General features: G+C 43.8%; 1 protein-coding gene across 1 annotated transcript in view; it reads right to left on the bottom strand.

Annotated features, from left to right (window-relative positions):
- RAB10 (RAB10, member RAS oncogene family) overlaps positions 1-15,444 on the bottom strand; it is a gene marked incomplete at its 5' end in the record, with an annotated part of 19,367 nt that overhangs the window by 2,349 nt on the left and 1,574 nt on the right. Inside the window, 3 exons of the mRNA XM_010011069.1 lie at positions 757-858; positions 1,333-1,422; positions 4,991-5,129. Of these exons, the coding sequence (XP_010009371.1) occupies positions 757-858; positions 1,333-1,422; positions 4,991-5,129 (331 nt within the window). The remainder of the gene's footprint in view (positions 1-756; positions 859-1,332; positions 1,423-4,990; positions 5,130-15,444) is intronic.

The following is a 15,444-nucleotide window of genomic DNA, read 5'->3' as shown; positions in this document are numbered from 1 at the left end:
AAGGGATCAAGCCCTTGGCTACAGGAGTCCATCAGCTAACTGGAACCAGCCCTGGAGCCACTCGGCTCAACCCTGCAACAAAGTGGTGGCAGCCGCTGGAAGCTGATGCATTTTCTATCAGGGATACAAGTGTAGCAGTATCCTGTAGCTCTGAGCATACAAAGATTTAGGTACAGGCCACAGAAAAGACAACCATTCTCATGGTACGCTCTAAGTTTCAGGAAGGGGAGTCAACCATGACTACGAACTGGTAATCCATGTTCTTCTCCGAGATGTGGTATAACTGTCCAATAAAACCTCCAACAAAACACAGAGGACAAGGGGGGTAACCATCAGAAGCAAGGTAGAGGTGATAGAACAGAGGCATGAGCTCTATCAACAACATCTAAACTCTTCCCAACAGGTGTGAAAGAGTTTTTAGACAATGCTGCACATTGATGGAGACAGTGGCAGGGAAAGAACAATTCTCTTCCATGACCACTGAAATGTTCTAACTCTAAGCCCGTGTAGGACACAACTGTGAGTTTAAGGGTCAAACAACTAGGAATTTAAGTTCCTTAGCTCTTCGATGTACACTACTCCCTTTAGACAGTACTCCTACAATAATCGAACATCAAACAAGCTTTAGAAGCTTTAGGCACTTGTTTGTCTCAGCATGCCAGAGTCAAAAGCTGCAACAATTCAGGTAAATATCAACAGACACAGAAGCTGAAATTTTAGGATATTTTTTTAAAATGAATCCTGTAGAGCACCTACCTTTCGGAGAATGTCTTCTGCTAATGTGAGGAATGCCTTCTCAATGTTTATATTTGCTTTTGCACTAGTTTCGAAAAACCTAATACCATGCTCCCTAGCAATCTAAACCAAAAAAGAAAGAAGAGGTTAGCATTACTGTATGCAACTGCTGCGGTGATAACTTGGGGATTAGCAGCATTTATAAGCATGTAATACTCTTTCGGCTATAGCAGGCACCAGAAGTACTGAGCTAAGCAAAGTGTCACAAAAGAAGATTTAGAACTTAATGATTCAGGAACAGTAATTAAGGCATATTAAATCACAAGTCAATGTCTGAACATAAGATGACAGACACTGTATGAGCCTGGCATGTGGTAAGTAACTTAACAAAGGATGCCTGGAAACTTTTAGGTATCAAAGAAGGAGAAACTGCAGCTGAACTCATTTGCAATGCAGCTTCTGAGAAAACATTCCCTAGACTTGCAAACCATTTGTAAATGCAGCCTCCTCACTCATTCCCTGGCACATCCCCTTGGGGCTGAGAGTCTTGGCACTGATTTCCTTACTTCTCTAAGCAAGCTTTTGTCTGACACTTACCTGTTCACCTTTTGCTTTAGGAACAACTCTTTTATCTTCCATGTCACACTTGTTTCCTAACAGCATCCTCTCCACATCTTCATTGGCATGCTAGAATGAGACAAAAGATGGGTTTACACATCTCTCCTGACAAACAGTAAATATCTACTTCACTTTGTACTTCCAGGCTGTTGGAAGTCCAGGCTAACATTTACAGGTCTTGGTGCCCTGCACTTTCCTGAGTTGTAACAAATACTGCTGGACATCATTCTTTGGACTGAATTGTTCATAAAACCTGGAAGTGGAATGAGTTACAGGTTTGACACAGCTCTATCATCATCCCAATGCCAGTTATTTTCCCCCTTTTTATTTCAGTAGTCTAAACATGAAGTCTTCTTTTCTGAAACCCAGATCCTTCTAGTTAAAAACACCACCCTACCAAATCTTCATTAGTTTGCATTCAGTAACATGGGAAAAGAATCAGCTTCCTGCCTGGCACTTAAGAAGTGTCAGGCGTTACGTGTGCTGGACAAGCACATTGCAGAAATGACGGTACAAAACATTACAGGACAAGAACTTGCCCACATCTACAGCTGCCAAGCTTTGTGCACTGGACTGGCAGAGTAATAAGCTGTGATTAAAAATCAGCCCTCCTAATTACTTCCTATAGCTGGTTAATTGCTTTCTCCTCCCCATTTTGCTGATCCACAATAGGGGAGATTAGGCAGGGAAGGAGTGACCAGGGAGGGAAACAGGACCCAAACAGAGAAATGTGGGAACCATGAAAGAAGGAGAACAGGTTGGAAAAGCCAGAAAGCAGAGCAGGGGGCTGCAGTGTATAACAGGGAGGTGAGGAGCTGGTGTTTCCTGCACAGCGTCAGGACAGGAGGATGCAGTGTCAGTCTGGGCAGGAATGAGGAACCCCAGATCCAGCCCATCTCCTTCTGGAGGTGCCAGTTGACTGGAGGTTAGCAAAACATGACACCCATCTACAAGAAGAACCAGAAGGAGGATCTTGGAACTACAGACCTGTCAGCCTGACCTCAGTGCTGGGAAAGGTTGTGGAGCAGATCATCCTGAGTGCCATCATGTGGCATGTACAGGACAACCAGGCAATCAGGTCCAGTCAGTACAGGTTTACGAAAAGCAGGTCCTGCTTGACCAACCTGATTCCCCTTCTATGACAAGGTGACCAATCACTGGATGAGGGCAAGGCTGTGGATGTTATCTACCTGGACTTTAGTAAAGCCTTTGATACTGTTTCCCACAGCATTCTCCTGGAGAAACTGGCTGCTCATGGCTTGGATGTGTGTACTCTTCTCTGTGTAAAAAAACGTCTGGATGGCTGAGCCCAAAGAATGTTGGTGTATGGAGTTAAATCCAGAGGGCAGCCAGTCACAAGTAATGTTCCCCATAGCTCAGTACTGGGGCCAGTTCTGTTTAATGCCTTTATCAATGATCTGGACAGGGGACTGGATCAAATGCATCCTCAGTCAGTTTCCCAGTGACACCACGTTGGGCAGGAGTATTGATCTGCTGGAGGGTAGGAGGCTCTGCAGAGGGATCTGGACAGGCAGGACCAATGGGCTGAGCACAATGATACGAGGTTCAACAAGGCTCAGTGCCAGGTGCTGCACTTGGTCACAACAACCCCATGCAATGCTACAGGCTTGAGGAAGAGTGGCTGGAAAGTTGTCTGGTGAAAATGGACCTGAACATGAGCCAGCTTGTGCCCAGATGACCAAGAAGGCAAACAGCACCTGGCATGTGTCAGCAATAGTGTGGCCAGCAGGGACAGGTCAGTGATCATCTCCCTGTACTCGGCACTGGAGAGGCTGCATCTTGAACCCTGTGTTCAGTTCTGGGCCCCTCACTACAAGAAAAACATTGAGGTGCTGGAGTATGCCCAGGGAAGGGCAATGAAGCTGGTGAAGGGTCTGGAGCACAAGTCTGATGAAGAACAGCTGAGGGAACTGAAGTTGTTTAGTCTCAAGAAAAAGAGGTGGAGGGAGACCATACCACTCTCTACAACTACCTGACAGGAGGGAGCAGCAAGGTGGGGGTCAGTCTCTTCTCCCAAGTAACAGGACAAGAAGAAATGGCCTCAAGTTGCACTATGGGAGGGTTTACATTAGATATAAGGAAAAATTTCTTCCCCAAAAGGGTTGTCAAGCACTGGAACAGGCTGCCCAGGACTGTGGTAGAGGCAAAGATCCCTGGAGGGATTTAAAAGGTCTGTAGATGTGGCGCTTCATGACATGGGTTATTGGTGGTCTTGGCAGTGCTGGGTTAACAGTTGGACTTGATGATCTTAAGGGTCTTTTCCAACCTAAACAATTCTACTATGATTTCTGCAAACTCACTCCATTAGTGAGCTGCTTCCATAACAAAAAAAAGCCTCCCAAGGTGTCATAAATCCCTTACAAAACTGCAATAACCAAGCAGCTTTCACAGTGCACCTGGAATCAGCTGCAGAGGTTTGTGAGACACAGATTTAAGAACATAAGGTCAGCAAAACCATTTCTTCTCAGACACAGTGGCATGAGTGACATCCATTATTCAACTTCCTGGATACTACTGAATTTCTTTAAACAAAACAACTGCAGAAGCTAAAGGCCTTGGTTTCAAGTTTACATTCAACTCGTCATTGAATCTCCTCCTGTGTTGCCTTCCCTCCCCCCGTTCTGTATCCACCAAGACGTGTACCTTTCTATAAACAGTATAGTTTCCCATTTCTCATGTTAGGAAATTCAAGTCTCAGTATCACAATTTTGCTCTTTCACCAGCTTTAATGCTTTGACTAGCAACACCCGACAGCACCCGCCTGCTGACACTCAGCTCTGCAGGGCCATCTTCATACTTCCCAGGAAAATAATGAAGCTGGAAAATCCAAACACTTATTCCATGAGGGAGCAGCGTAACAAAAGCAAGCACTAACAGTTGTGCTGCTATCTAACATCTCAGAACTCCCAGAGAATGAACTCTTGGGGATCCAGGCACTGAATGTTTCCATATCAGTTTCTTCTGCTTCACTTGACCCTGGCTATTTTACCAGCCTGTTTGTTGGTACTCCTAATAGGAACAAAAATCTGCTATGCGGGTTGGAGTAGTTTACAACAGATGTTTGCCATACTACCTGCAAGAACCATGATAAACTTGCAAGTATTTCATTATTTCAGTTCTGGGGGAGTGAAGGTGATTGTATTGATTTATCTTTGAGGATCTACAACCTTATAAAATAGGTTAGTACTAGAGACGACACATTCAATAGCTACTTCTCCGCTTATGGCTTAGTGTTGCTCCTCTGTACACCACCTTGTGGTGGCAGCTCCTCCAGAAAACTGCAACTCCCAGTTACAGAAGACATTCTTCACCTCTTGATTATTCTGTAGCAAAGAAACAAAGTTGTCTCATATACAAATTGATCAACCTGCTCTAGTGGAAGGTAGCCCTGCCCATGGCAAGGAGTTGGAACTAGAAGAGCTTTAAGGTCCCTTATGACCCAAACCATTCTATGATTATCATATGACAGCTGAAGAACAGCACCCAAACCTCTTTTTTAATGTACACCTGCTGCCAGGGCAGAAGAAGCAGCTGCAATCCAGAAACTGAGTTCTGTGGGACTCATCACACACTCTAGTGGTTACAACAATTCCAGGATCTTACAAACGTAACTTACCTCATCTATGTTTCTGAGCCACTTGCTGATGTTTTCAAAGCTCTTGGCATTGGTGATGTCATATACTAGCATGATTCCCATGGCACCTCTGTAATAGGAGGTGGTGATGGTGTGAAATCGTTCCTGCCCCGCTGTGTCCCTGTAGAAAACAGATAAGAGTATGTATGGGAGACAAGCTATAAAGAAACCAGCACAGTGTTATCTGTTAGATAAGTGTGTGTGGCCCAGTCTCTGCTCTAGTGCACCATACCAAGGGATGTACGATGTCTTCCAAGAGTGGTAGGACTCACTCTGATGTTCAGCAGCAGCAGCTTTAAGAAAGGCCCACTCCTTCTCAGGTGTAGGTCAACACTCAGAGAACAAGGGCAAGTAAGCCCGGCTCATGAGGGTACAGAAATTTGGGGTTTGAAGTTTCTCTTTCGGGTTTTACTTCAAAGCCGATTGTGGAGTATTTTTTCAGATAACTCTGCAGTCTCATCTATGATAAAGACAAGAGACTCTGGACTGGGTTTTTACAGTATCAAGTCATGGTAGAAATTTGTTTATTTTAAACTTTGCATTTTTACTGACAACTTGACACTTGCACCCAAAAGGAGAAAGTTTCATTGCCAAGTGTCGTATCTCAGGTAAGTGTCTCTGAGACATCTGAGTGGAAGCCAGAAACAGATGGGACAAAAACAGGAGCAAGAAATGCTCTACCAATACTTTGACAGGTCCATGAGCTCCAGTAGTGGGAGCATCTGAAGATCCCCAGAAACATCACCGTCCCAGACACTCTCTCCTGCTACTGACCATTCTTCCCAAAGGAACATAAAAACTAGAAGCCACTTTCAACTCCATTTACAATATTTATATTAAATACCCAGACAACTGACCAGCCTGACAAGCCAGGGCACAAACACAGCCAATACTGAACTCAAGTTGCTGTGAGAAATTCCTGAGATTTTGTAGGTTGTTCAGCAGTGCCACTGCTAAAGGCAGCAGAGCCTGGACCTGCAATGACCTGAACCAACCACCCAGTCAACGCCAGCATGCCCACGATGATATCCTTCCATTTCAGCAGCTGCTGCAGAGCCCTTAAGATAATCGCTCAACATTTTCTGGAACTGAGATCTAACACTGTTTTCAGATCAGTTTTATAAAGCTTTAATTTGATCTGACAAATACATATTCCTCAAAGTTTAGATCAAAGCATATGAAAAATAAATCTCATATGTACCATAACATTAAATTATTGATTTCTGTAAGCTATATGCTGAAAACTGATCCTGCAAGATTAATGACAGCACATATTTTCCCATCTCATTCTGAGGTATTTGATGGAATGCATGAGATTTGGTTAAATAAACCTGCATGCCATTAACTTGAGAATTAGGACTTAACAGCATATTCTACAATGTCTATCAGAGGACATAAAAGTAACAGATTACATGTTTGCAAGACGGCTTTCAGTGACACTTCACATAAGAAGGATGGGGACCTATTGGAGTAAGTTCAGAGTAGACCACAAAGATGCTCTGAGGGCTGGAGCACCTCTGCTATGGAGACAGGCTGAGAGAGCTGGGCTTGTTCAGCCTGGAGAAGAGAAGGTTCCAGGGAGAACTTAGAGCAGCTTCCAGTGCCTAAAGAGGCTGACAAGAAAGCTGGAGAGGGGCTTTTGACAAGAGCATGTGGGGACAGGACAAGGGGGAATGGCTGTAAACTCACAGAGGGGAGATTTAGATGAGATCTTAGGGAGAAGTTCTTCCCTGTGAGGGTGCTGAGGCGCTGGCACAGGGTGCCCAGAGAAGCTGTGGCTGGGCCCGCCCTGGCAGTGTTCAAGGCCAGGTTGGATGGGGCAGTTTTCAAGCCCAGGTTGGATGGGGCTTGAAGCAACCTGGTCTAGTGGAAGGTGTTCCTGCCTGTGGCAGCGGGGTTGGAGCTGGATGAGCTTTAAGGTCCCTTCCAACCCAAACCATTCTGTGATTTTACGATAAAAGCAAGTCAGATGCCTATAGAAGGCTTAGGTGAAGATACACTCAAGTAGATAGAAAACTCACGGGGAGAGAAAACAAGCCATGTATGAGTAAGTTCTGTGAGATGTTTTGCAGCAGTCTGCCCTGAGTTTCATGATAGGCATGTGGTTGGGATAAGGGACTAATGAGTACGGTTATTGTACTTAAGATAGGCAGGAAAAGTTGCAAACTATAAATTGTATAGAGGACAGGATTATAATTCAGATTGCTTTTGACTGATTGGAGAAACGTCATTGAAGAAAGTCCTGGGAAGTTCAGCAGAAGCAAATGCAAAGTTACCAAATTCAATGCGTGTCACCAGTTAGTCAGGTGTTGGAAAAATCAGCTTCACCATGAGGAAGGTGAGCGAGATGCACAGTGTCCAAGCCTTGTAGAAAATATTCCTGTATAAGGCTGGTAAGACTTCAGCTGTGCAGTTTGGCTCAGACATGGGCGAACTGCAGGGAGTCCAGAGAGAGTAATAGGTGAGGCTGCATATCTTAGACCTTTGGCCAGTGAGTAAGGTCTAAAGAAATTGAGGTGGCTTGAGAAACTTCAGGGAGGTGCAAAAGCTGTGTTTATGTTAAACTTAACTGTAGAAAGAAGACACATTAACTCCTCTAGTTACCTGTGAAAAGTAAGACAAGGATTCGTGGCCTTAATTTGCACTAAGGGAAAGCCAAGTTTGCCAGCTAAAGAATCACAGAATGGTTTGAGTTGGAGGGGACCTTAAAGGTCATCTAGTCCAACCCCCTGCCATGGGCAGGGACACCTTCCACTAGACCAGGTTGCTTCAAGCTTCATCCAACCTGGCCTTGAACACTGTCAGAGATGGGGCAGCCACAGCTTCTCTGGGCAACCCATGCCAGGGCCTCACCACCCTCACAGGGAACAATTTCTTCCTAAGATCTCATCTAAATTTACTTTCTCCTAGTTTAAAGCCATTATATCAAGCAGGACAGTGTCAGAAAAGCCTTACTAAATCCATCAAGATGTATGGCATCTTTGATTTCTCCCCTCCTGACATGGCCAGCAGCCGTCACACTAAGAATTCAGATTGATTTTACACAACTTGGCATTGGCAACAGCTAGTTGTTACTCATTTATTGTCATGTCTTATGCTTCTACTACTAACTTGCTTAACTCCTCCCATGTTCCTTCTGGCAACTGATGCTAAGCTAATGGATGAAAAGAAAGCTGGGGAAGGAAAATGCAAGAACCTGGAATCTTGCTGCCCTCCCCACCCTCCTTTTTTTTTTTAAGCACTATATTTGCCCTTTCCCCTTCTTTAATGTGTTCTCCATTCATTATTCAGAGATAACTCTTAATGGATGTGAGATTAGAGACCTGACTGAAGCAAACAGAGGAAATGAGTTACATTTTTCAAACTGCCTATGACTGATGAATCCACCCTGAGCAAATGGCACAGACCATCAGAGACCACATGTCATCTTCACTGCCCTGGCCCTCCATTCCTTTGTTCAAACCCCCAGGATGTAAGAATATGCTCCAAAGCTATGGGTGTGAAGTAAATCCTTAACATAGGCAAAAGACATTTGTGGGTGCTAGTAGCTCTTCAAGCTAAAATAAATGCAGACAAAGAGTATTAATATCACCAAGGAAAACAAAGCCCTGCTGCACAAGAGGAAATTGAGAGAACGTGGGTTGTTTGCCTGCAAAATGAAGACAAGGAAGGTCATCCTATGGGACTAGGAAAAGGAGAAACCCAACGAAAGCAAAAATCTATTTACATCATTCTCATGCCAACATTAAAGTATGCATAAGGTGTGTCATGTAAGAGGTTCAACCAGCTGAGAATGGGCTTTCTGGGACAGCTTTCCAGTTGACCTAGCAGAGACTAAAGAAACCTTAAAATGTATTATGATTTGCTTATGAAAGATTTACATGGATGCAACAAGAAGAGATTATATCTGACGATCTGTGAAGATCCTTCCAGTGCACATAGCTCAAAATAAAGCTCTTCGAGGTATTAAACAAAATAATTCCAAAACAATCCTAAGAATTTTATTACTGTTTCTTCTTTTTTAAAATTTTTAATTTTTTTAATTTTTTAGATTTATTTTTAAAACCGTGCAGCAGAATACTGCATTGAAGAAACTGTACTGGTGACTTCACGCACACTCTGACAGCTTTACAGACTGGGTCAAAGACTTTTCTTCACAAAGGAACATCTGAGAGATACAAATTCCAGCTTTTCTAAAAAAAATACACAGTCAGGGAAAAAAAAATATCTATAATGAGTGAAACATCTAACTGTTTTACAGGAAGTCAGGCTGACCTGCCAAAAATCTTGTCAACCTTGAGCTTTGCACATGGTGAATAATCTCAAAAGCTCTCTGCAGCAAGAGTTAACTTTCAGACATTCCTAGCATAATGCATAGAATCAAAGGATAATTTGGGTTGGAAGGGACCTTAAAAGCGCATCCAGTTTCAACCTCCTGCCATGGGCAGGAACACTTTCCACTAGACCAGGTTGCTCCAAGCTCTGTCCAACCTGGCCTTGAACACTGCCAGGGCTGGGGCAGCCACAGCTTCTCTGGGCACCCTGTGCCAGGGCCTCACCACCCTCATACCCAGTAATTGCAAAAATTAATGAGACTGACTGCACACTCGTTAGTGGTGCTGCCTGCAGCTCTGCCTGTGCACCACCACACTTGGGAAATGCAAAACCTTGCACAGAACAGGGCATTTCCACACATGTAACTATTTCCGGTAGCTATGCTGCTGTACGATAATTTTACTTGGATGAATGTTCGAGGTCCTATGATTATTTTCGCAATGAGGTCATTGCTGAATAAAACAGAATTCTGAGGACACTTTTCTAGCCATGTAACAGTGTTCCCAGCAAAGATGCACTGATAGAAAAGATGTTACCTTATGGTCTTCTAAACACTTAGAAGCTGCATACTCAAAAAATAAGACTGTTTCCTACAAGACTGTAGGAAAATAGGCTGCTGCGCAAATTGTATGTAAAGACAGGAGGGTTAGAGCAACAGCTAAGGAGGAAGAAAAAGAATTTAGATGCCCTTGAATCTGACTTGAGTGATTTTTAGTTCACTACAGAAGTGATATTGTCATCGTCCTGCTCCCATGCTAATACAATACTACTGTGATTATTTCATACACCAGCAAAGAGAAACACATCATGTCTTGCCCAGCTCTGGAAACTCTTCAGGATCTAGACTTTAAGATATCCACTTTCTGGCCTTAACAGTGCAGGTCACTGTCTTGTAACAAGCCTTTGCAGACACTCCTGGGGCAGCAGTTCTGCCAACAAGCCTGACCCAGGCACAGGAACAACCAAGCATTTTGCTAACTTGTACCTACTATCATCACCTTGGTCTATCAACCGAAGTTCCTCGTTCTGGCTTGACAGCACACACTGCACACTGACACACTGCCAGGAATCTGCATGAAAACTGGTAAATAGGAAATTCACAAGTGAGAAATCAACAACCATTAAGTCCCTTGGAACCCCTGTGAAACTAACTCTTCATACAGCTTTACCCACATACTATGGTTATTCCTTAATATCAGTTTAAGACTAGTTTAAGACTCTTTAAGACGTGTATACACCATGTGGCTGTTTAAGGAGACTTAGGATTATTTACTACTCTGATTTGGAAAAGCAAACACAGACCTCTTGAAAAGGCTACTCACTCACTGCTCACACTGTTTGTAATCCCTAGAATCCCATTCCTAAATACTACAGTTATTTCTTGAAAGGCTTTCTGCCCTACCCCATCCCTCCAGCAGTCCACAGTCAGCATCAGGGTGTTTGAGGTTTTCTTGTTTTGCATTCACTCTCCCAATACCAATGTCCTGTAAATCCACCTTCAGGATCACCTCGTACAGTTCCTAGTTGTCTCCCCAAGACTGCAGAGTCTATGAACAGAGAGACCAGAAAGCAGTTGCATTTTCTGCAACCAATTTTCACAGAATGTTCTTGAATAAATGGGAGGAGGGTTCCTGGGGTAATTTCTTCTGCAGTAGCTGAACAGGACACATCATGATGCCCTTATTTGTCAAGTTCTGTTCTGAAATTCTTGTTTTACTTTTTTTCACCTTCCATGTTCCCCTTTCTCTATTTCATTTGCATTACACTGAATTAGATCTTCTCCCAGAGCCTCCCACTCTTGCTGGTGGATTTCCAGCAACTTTGATTTCCACTGTCCTTGAGCATAAAGTCCTTCCTTCTCCTCTGCCATCACTGTTTTTTAACATGACAGTAGTATTTCCTTTCAGCCTTAATGAAAAACCTAGATCTGACTCCTGTGCATTCTCACAAGCACTGAAAAGCCACACATGGTCAGGACAGAGGTTTTTCAGCTTCTACTTCCATGTAGTTCAAAGACTTCGGGAGCCAGAGATCACATCTGTGTGTTAACAGTCCAAAACAGACTGTTCCTTTGTGAAATCCCTTGTGAACCCACGTATATATCACATCATGTGATGAGGAGTTTCACAGCTTAACTTCATTTGTTTGTGTTTCACATGGACCACCTTCTAGCCTTGAACTAATGTTCCGAGTTTGGAGAAGGCAGTGAGTTATATCAATCCCTACCTAACTTTTCCAGTACACTCATGATTTACTAACTGCACTCTGGTCACTTTGCTGACATCCCAAAGAACCCTAATCTTCCATTTTTTCTTCGTAAAATAGCTATCACATCCTTCTGATGATCTTGATTGCCCCTTTCTTTGTAGGGCATGCTAATCAAACCTGTGTATGATGTTAGACTGCAACATCTCCCTGCCCACTGGAAATGATTGCACCCCCAGTACCAGAAAAATCACATTTAAGTTTTCAATTCATACATTACGCTAGCAAGTTTAGTGGATTACAGGATGCCTAAGACTTGTTTCCATTTCAAAGCATTTCTATCAGAGTTCCTGGAGTGTATGTTATTACACTCTTCACAGCTGAATTTTCAGCTCTACTACTCTATTCTTCTAAAGTGTTTCATCACTTTTGCAATGGCAACACTGTCTTTCCCTGGAGCAGTAATCTCTCATTTTAGTTCTTTTATTCTACCTCTCTTCTCTGTACTAGAAGCATTACTGTATTAATATTTTGTGTCATCAATGTCACCCCTCCCAGGTCCCACCTTTCCAAGCAGCACAACAACCTCACCAAGAAGATACATGATTCTTCTGTGTACTTCCTCCCAGAATTTTACACACCAGGAGTCCTTCTGATGGATCTGCCCTGAAGAAGCTCATTCCTTCAGAAGCCCAGATCTGGGATTTGTGTCATGACCTCCTTGCTGCTTGCAGCCCATGCACCACACCAGGCTTGCCCAGGCTACCTCAGGCTCTTCCAGAGCTCCCAGAACACAGCTGTATCCCCGGTCCCACCATCCTCCTCTTGCTTGTGTCCCAGCCTCCCCTCTCCCCACTTCAACACTGATCTGTAACAGCCACAACTACATTTGGAGCAATATGAAAACACTTTAATCCTAGCTTGATCCTTGCTGAAGAGCAACCCCATTTCTTAATAGCTATGAAGTATCGTGTTGCTTATCACCTCTGGCAAGGTTTAACTTGACCTTTGATTCCTACTTTACTCCTATATATATATTTCAGAGGTCAAGGCATGACTGCTCATGACTGCCATGTCTGATCATTTTTCTGCACCCAGGAGAAGAGGCAGGAACAGAGCAGAGCTGTATTACGAAGTGTCAGGTTTAGCTGTTCTTTGTAAAACTAATCGCCCATTGAGACTGAACCCGTACTCCAAGAAGTACAAAAGCCAGTACTAGCCACAGTAAAACCCAGTGACAGAGCTCTGCAGGCAGCCAGAGAGCAGCTCCTATACCAGGACAACAGCATGATTTAATATGTGGATGATGGAGGATTATACAGATCAGTGGGAGACAGGTCAATAGAGCAATTTTAAACTGAGGAACAGTTTCTTTCTAGTGCTTCCTGTATATGAGAAGAAATACAGTTTTCACCTATATAAATAACAAATGCTACATAAACAAATACTTTAGTTCTCCCACTGATGCAGAAATCCTACTCAGTAAAGTGACAGGTCTGCTCAGCCATTGCCTTTGCCAGAGGTAGCTGATCAAACACAGCTCCTTCATAAATGCTGTGTGACTCTGAAGAAACTTGATCATATTTGGGAAATGGCTGATATATACTAAAGTTCTTTAAAGTACAAAATAAGAGGCTCGAACCTGAACAAACACCAGTAATGATGATGAGGATGAGAATGGTAGCAATGCTGCCTTTACTTCTAACAATAGGAAGGACTCTTAAGAAGCAAGAAAATAGCATTATGAAAGGCTGGACAAAGATGCAATAGCACTTCAGAGAGCCACAGCTGGATTTACACTCATGTGGTGAGCCAATGTCATTGCACCCAGTACCCTGTTGCCGTGAGCCATCAAAAGCAGCTCTGACGTGTGCAAGAAACAGGGCAGACTGATGGGCATTCTTACAAATAGGACGATGGTTTTCAGACGGGAAGGAAACCCACAAGTGAAATACTGGCCATTCCTCCTCTAAATTAAGCTCAACATGACCCAGCAGTGTGCACTTGCAGCCCAGAAACCAACCGTGTCCTGGGCTGCATCACCAGCAGAGTGACCAGAAGGTCAAGGGAGAGGATTCTCCCCCTCTGCTCTGCTCTGGTGAGACCCCCCTGCAGTCCTGCATCCAGCTCTGGGGTCCCAACATAAGAAGAATGTGGAGCTGCTGGAGCAAGTCCAGAGGAGGCCACAAAGATGCTCTGAGGGCTGGAGCACCTCTGCTATGGAGACAGGCTGAGAGAGCTGGGCTTGTTCAGCCTGGAGAAGGCTCCAGGGAGAACTTAAAGCTGCTTTTGGAGCCTAAAGGGGCCAGTAAGAAAGCTGGAGATGGGCTTTTGACAAGGGCCTGTAGGGACAAGACAAGGGGAAATGGCTGTAAACTGACAGAGGGTGGATTAGATGAGATACTAGGAAGTTCTTCCCTGTGAGGGTGCTGAGGCGCTGGCACAGGGTGCCCGGATTCTCTCCTGTGGCTGCCCCATCCCTGGCAGTGTGCAAGGCCAGGTTGGACGGGGCTTGGAGCAACCTGGTCTAGTGGAAGGCATCCCTGCCTGTGGCAGAGGGTTGGAACTAGGTGAGCTTTAAGGTCTCTTCCAACCCAAACTATGATGTGAAATTCTGAGCATGAATACCCTCCATGAATATTAGCACACCTGCAATGTAATACTAACTAAAAGCACACAAGCACCAAGGGACTCTTCTCCTGCCCATATCCAAAAGTCTGTGTTCTCTTTTGTTATCTTCAGACCAGGTTAACCAAGTATGAAGTGTCCCAGTGAAAGTGCCACAACTCCAAAGATCTGTTTCATTGATTCAGCTACATTAGCTCTTGTGCATTTACTTTGGTTATAAAAGCACAACCCATACTCTGGACACAAAAAAAGCTGAGGAAAGCCTCAGGTTTACAAGGGAAACATTTCATTAAATGCATCCCTTGCTTATGGAACTGCTGCAGCGGGAGTGAAATGTAATTCTGGAAACACAATACACAACTCCTAGAAGTACAGGGTGAGTTTAAATACAGGAAGCAGTGGTTAAATATAGAAGCATTGCACAAAATATCTTCAAAAGACACTACTGTCCTAGCCACCAAACCACTGTGGGGCAAAACTCCTTGCATGGGAAAAGATGGAAAATACTAATTTCCTTTGTGAATTTACTTGCATTTTTTTTTCCATCAGAAGTTCACACCACAGGAACTTCATTTTCTGCTTTCCAAGTGTCATTTCCAATGTGAAATTTTAAACCGTCAGGAATAAGAAGATGATCCAGGCAAGCACCTCCCAACTTTGCAAGACTTAAAAGATGTGATTCCCTAAAACTCATGCTCACCCAAAGCCCTCTTCATTTCTCTAAGGTACTAAAACCCACAATGCACACAGCTTCATTAGTGGGTATACAGACAAAGCAGCCATAGACATCCTCATTTTTCCATATTTTCAGTTTTTACATTTCATGATGATTATTCCTGAAGTTCAACTGAACATTTCCTTTAAGTCATTCCAATGTTCTACCTTTGCTTCCAATGGCCATTCACAGCACCTACCCTGCTGGGGTAAAAAAAATACAACACAGAATGATTTGTTAGAAGCTCTGGTTTGAAAACCTGAATGCCTGGGAAACTGCCAATACAAGAGCTGCCCAGCAAGTCAATCAATGAGGCGGCATTACACCTGAATGCCTCTTTAGCTAATGATCTGGGTTCCTTCCCTTCCGCTGCTCTGCTTTTGGATCCAGCTGATCTATAGCCATCCTTCCTCAGACAGCTCTATTGGAAACACTGCCCTTTGGAAGATGGTTACTCTTCGCAGCTCCTTGCTGAAGCATTCCAGTGTGGTGAGTTACTTCATCCTGCAAGCACTTCCTTATCGACCAACCACACAGTTCATACAACGAAATC

Source organism: Nestor notabilis, unplaced genomic scaffold (assembly GCF_000696875.1).
Source record: "Nestor notabilis isolate BGI_N333 unplaced genomic scaffold, ASM69687v1 scaffold1083, whole genome shotgun sequence".
In the NCBI taxonomy this organism is placed as follows: domain Eukaryota; kingdom Metazoa; phylum Chordata; class Aves; order Psittaciformes; family Psittacidae; genus Nestor; species Nestor notabilis.
This window is presented reverse-complemented; position numbering and strand designations above follow the sequence as displayed.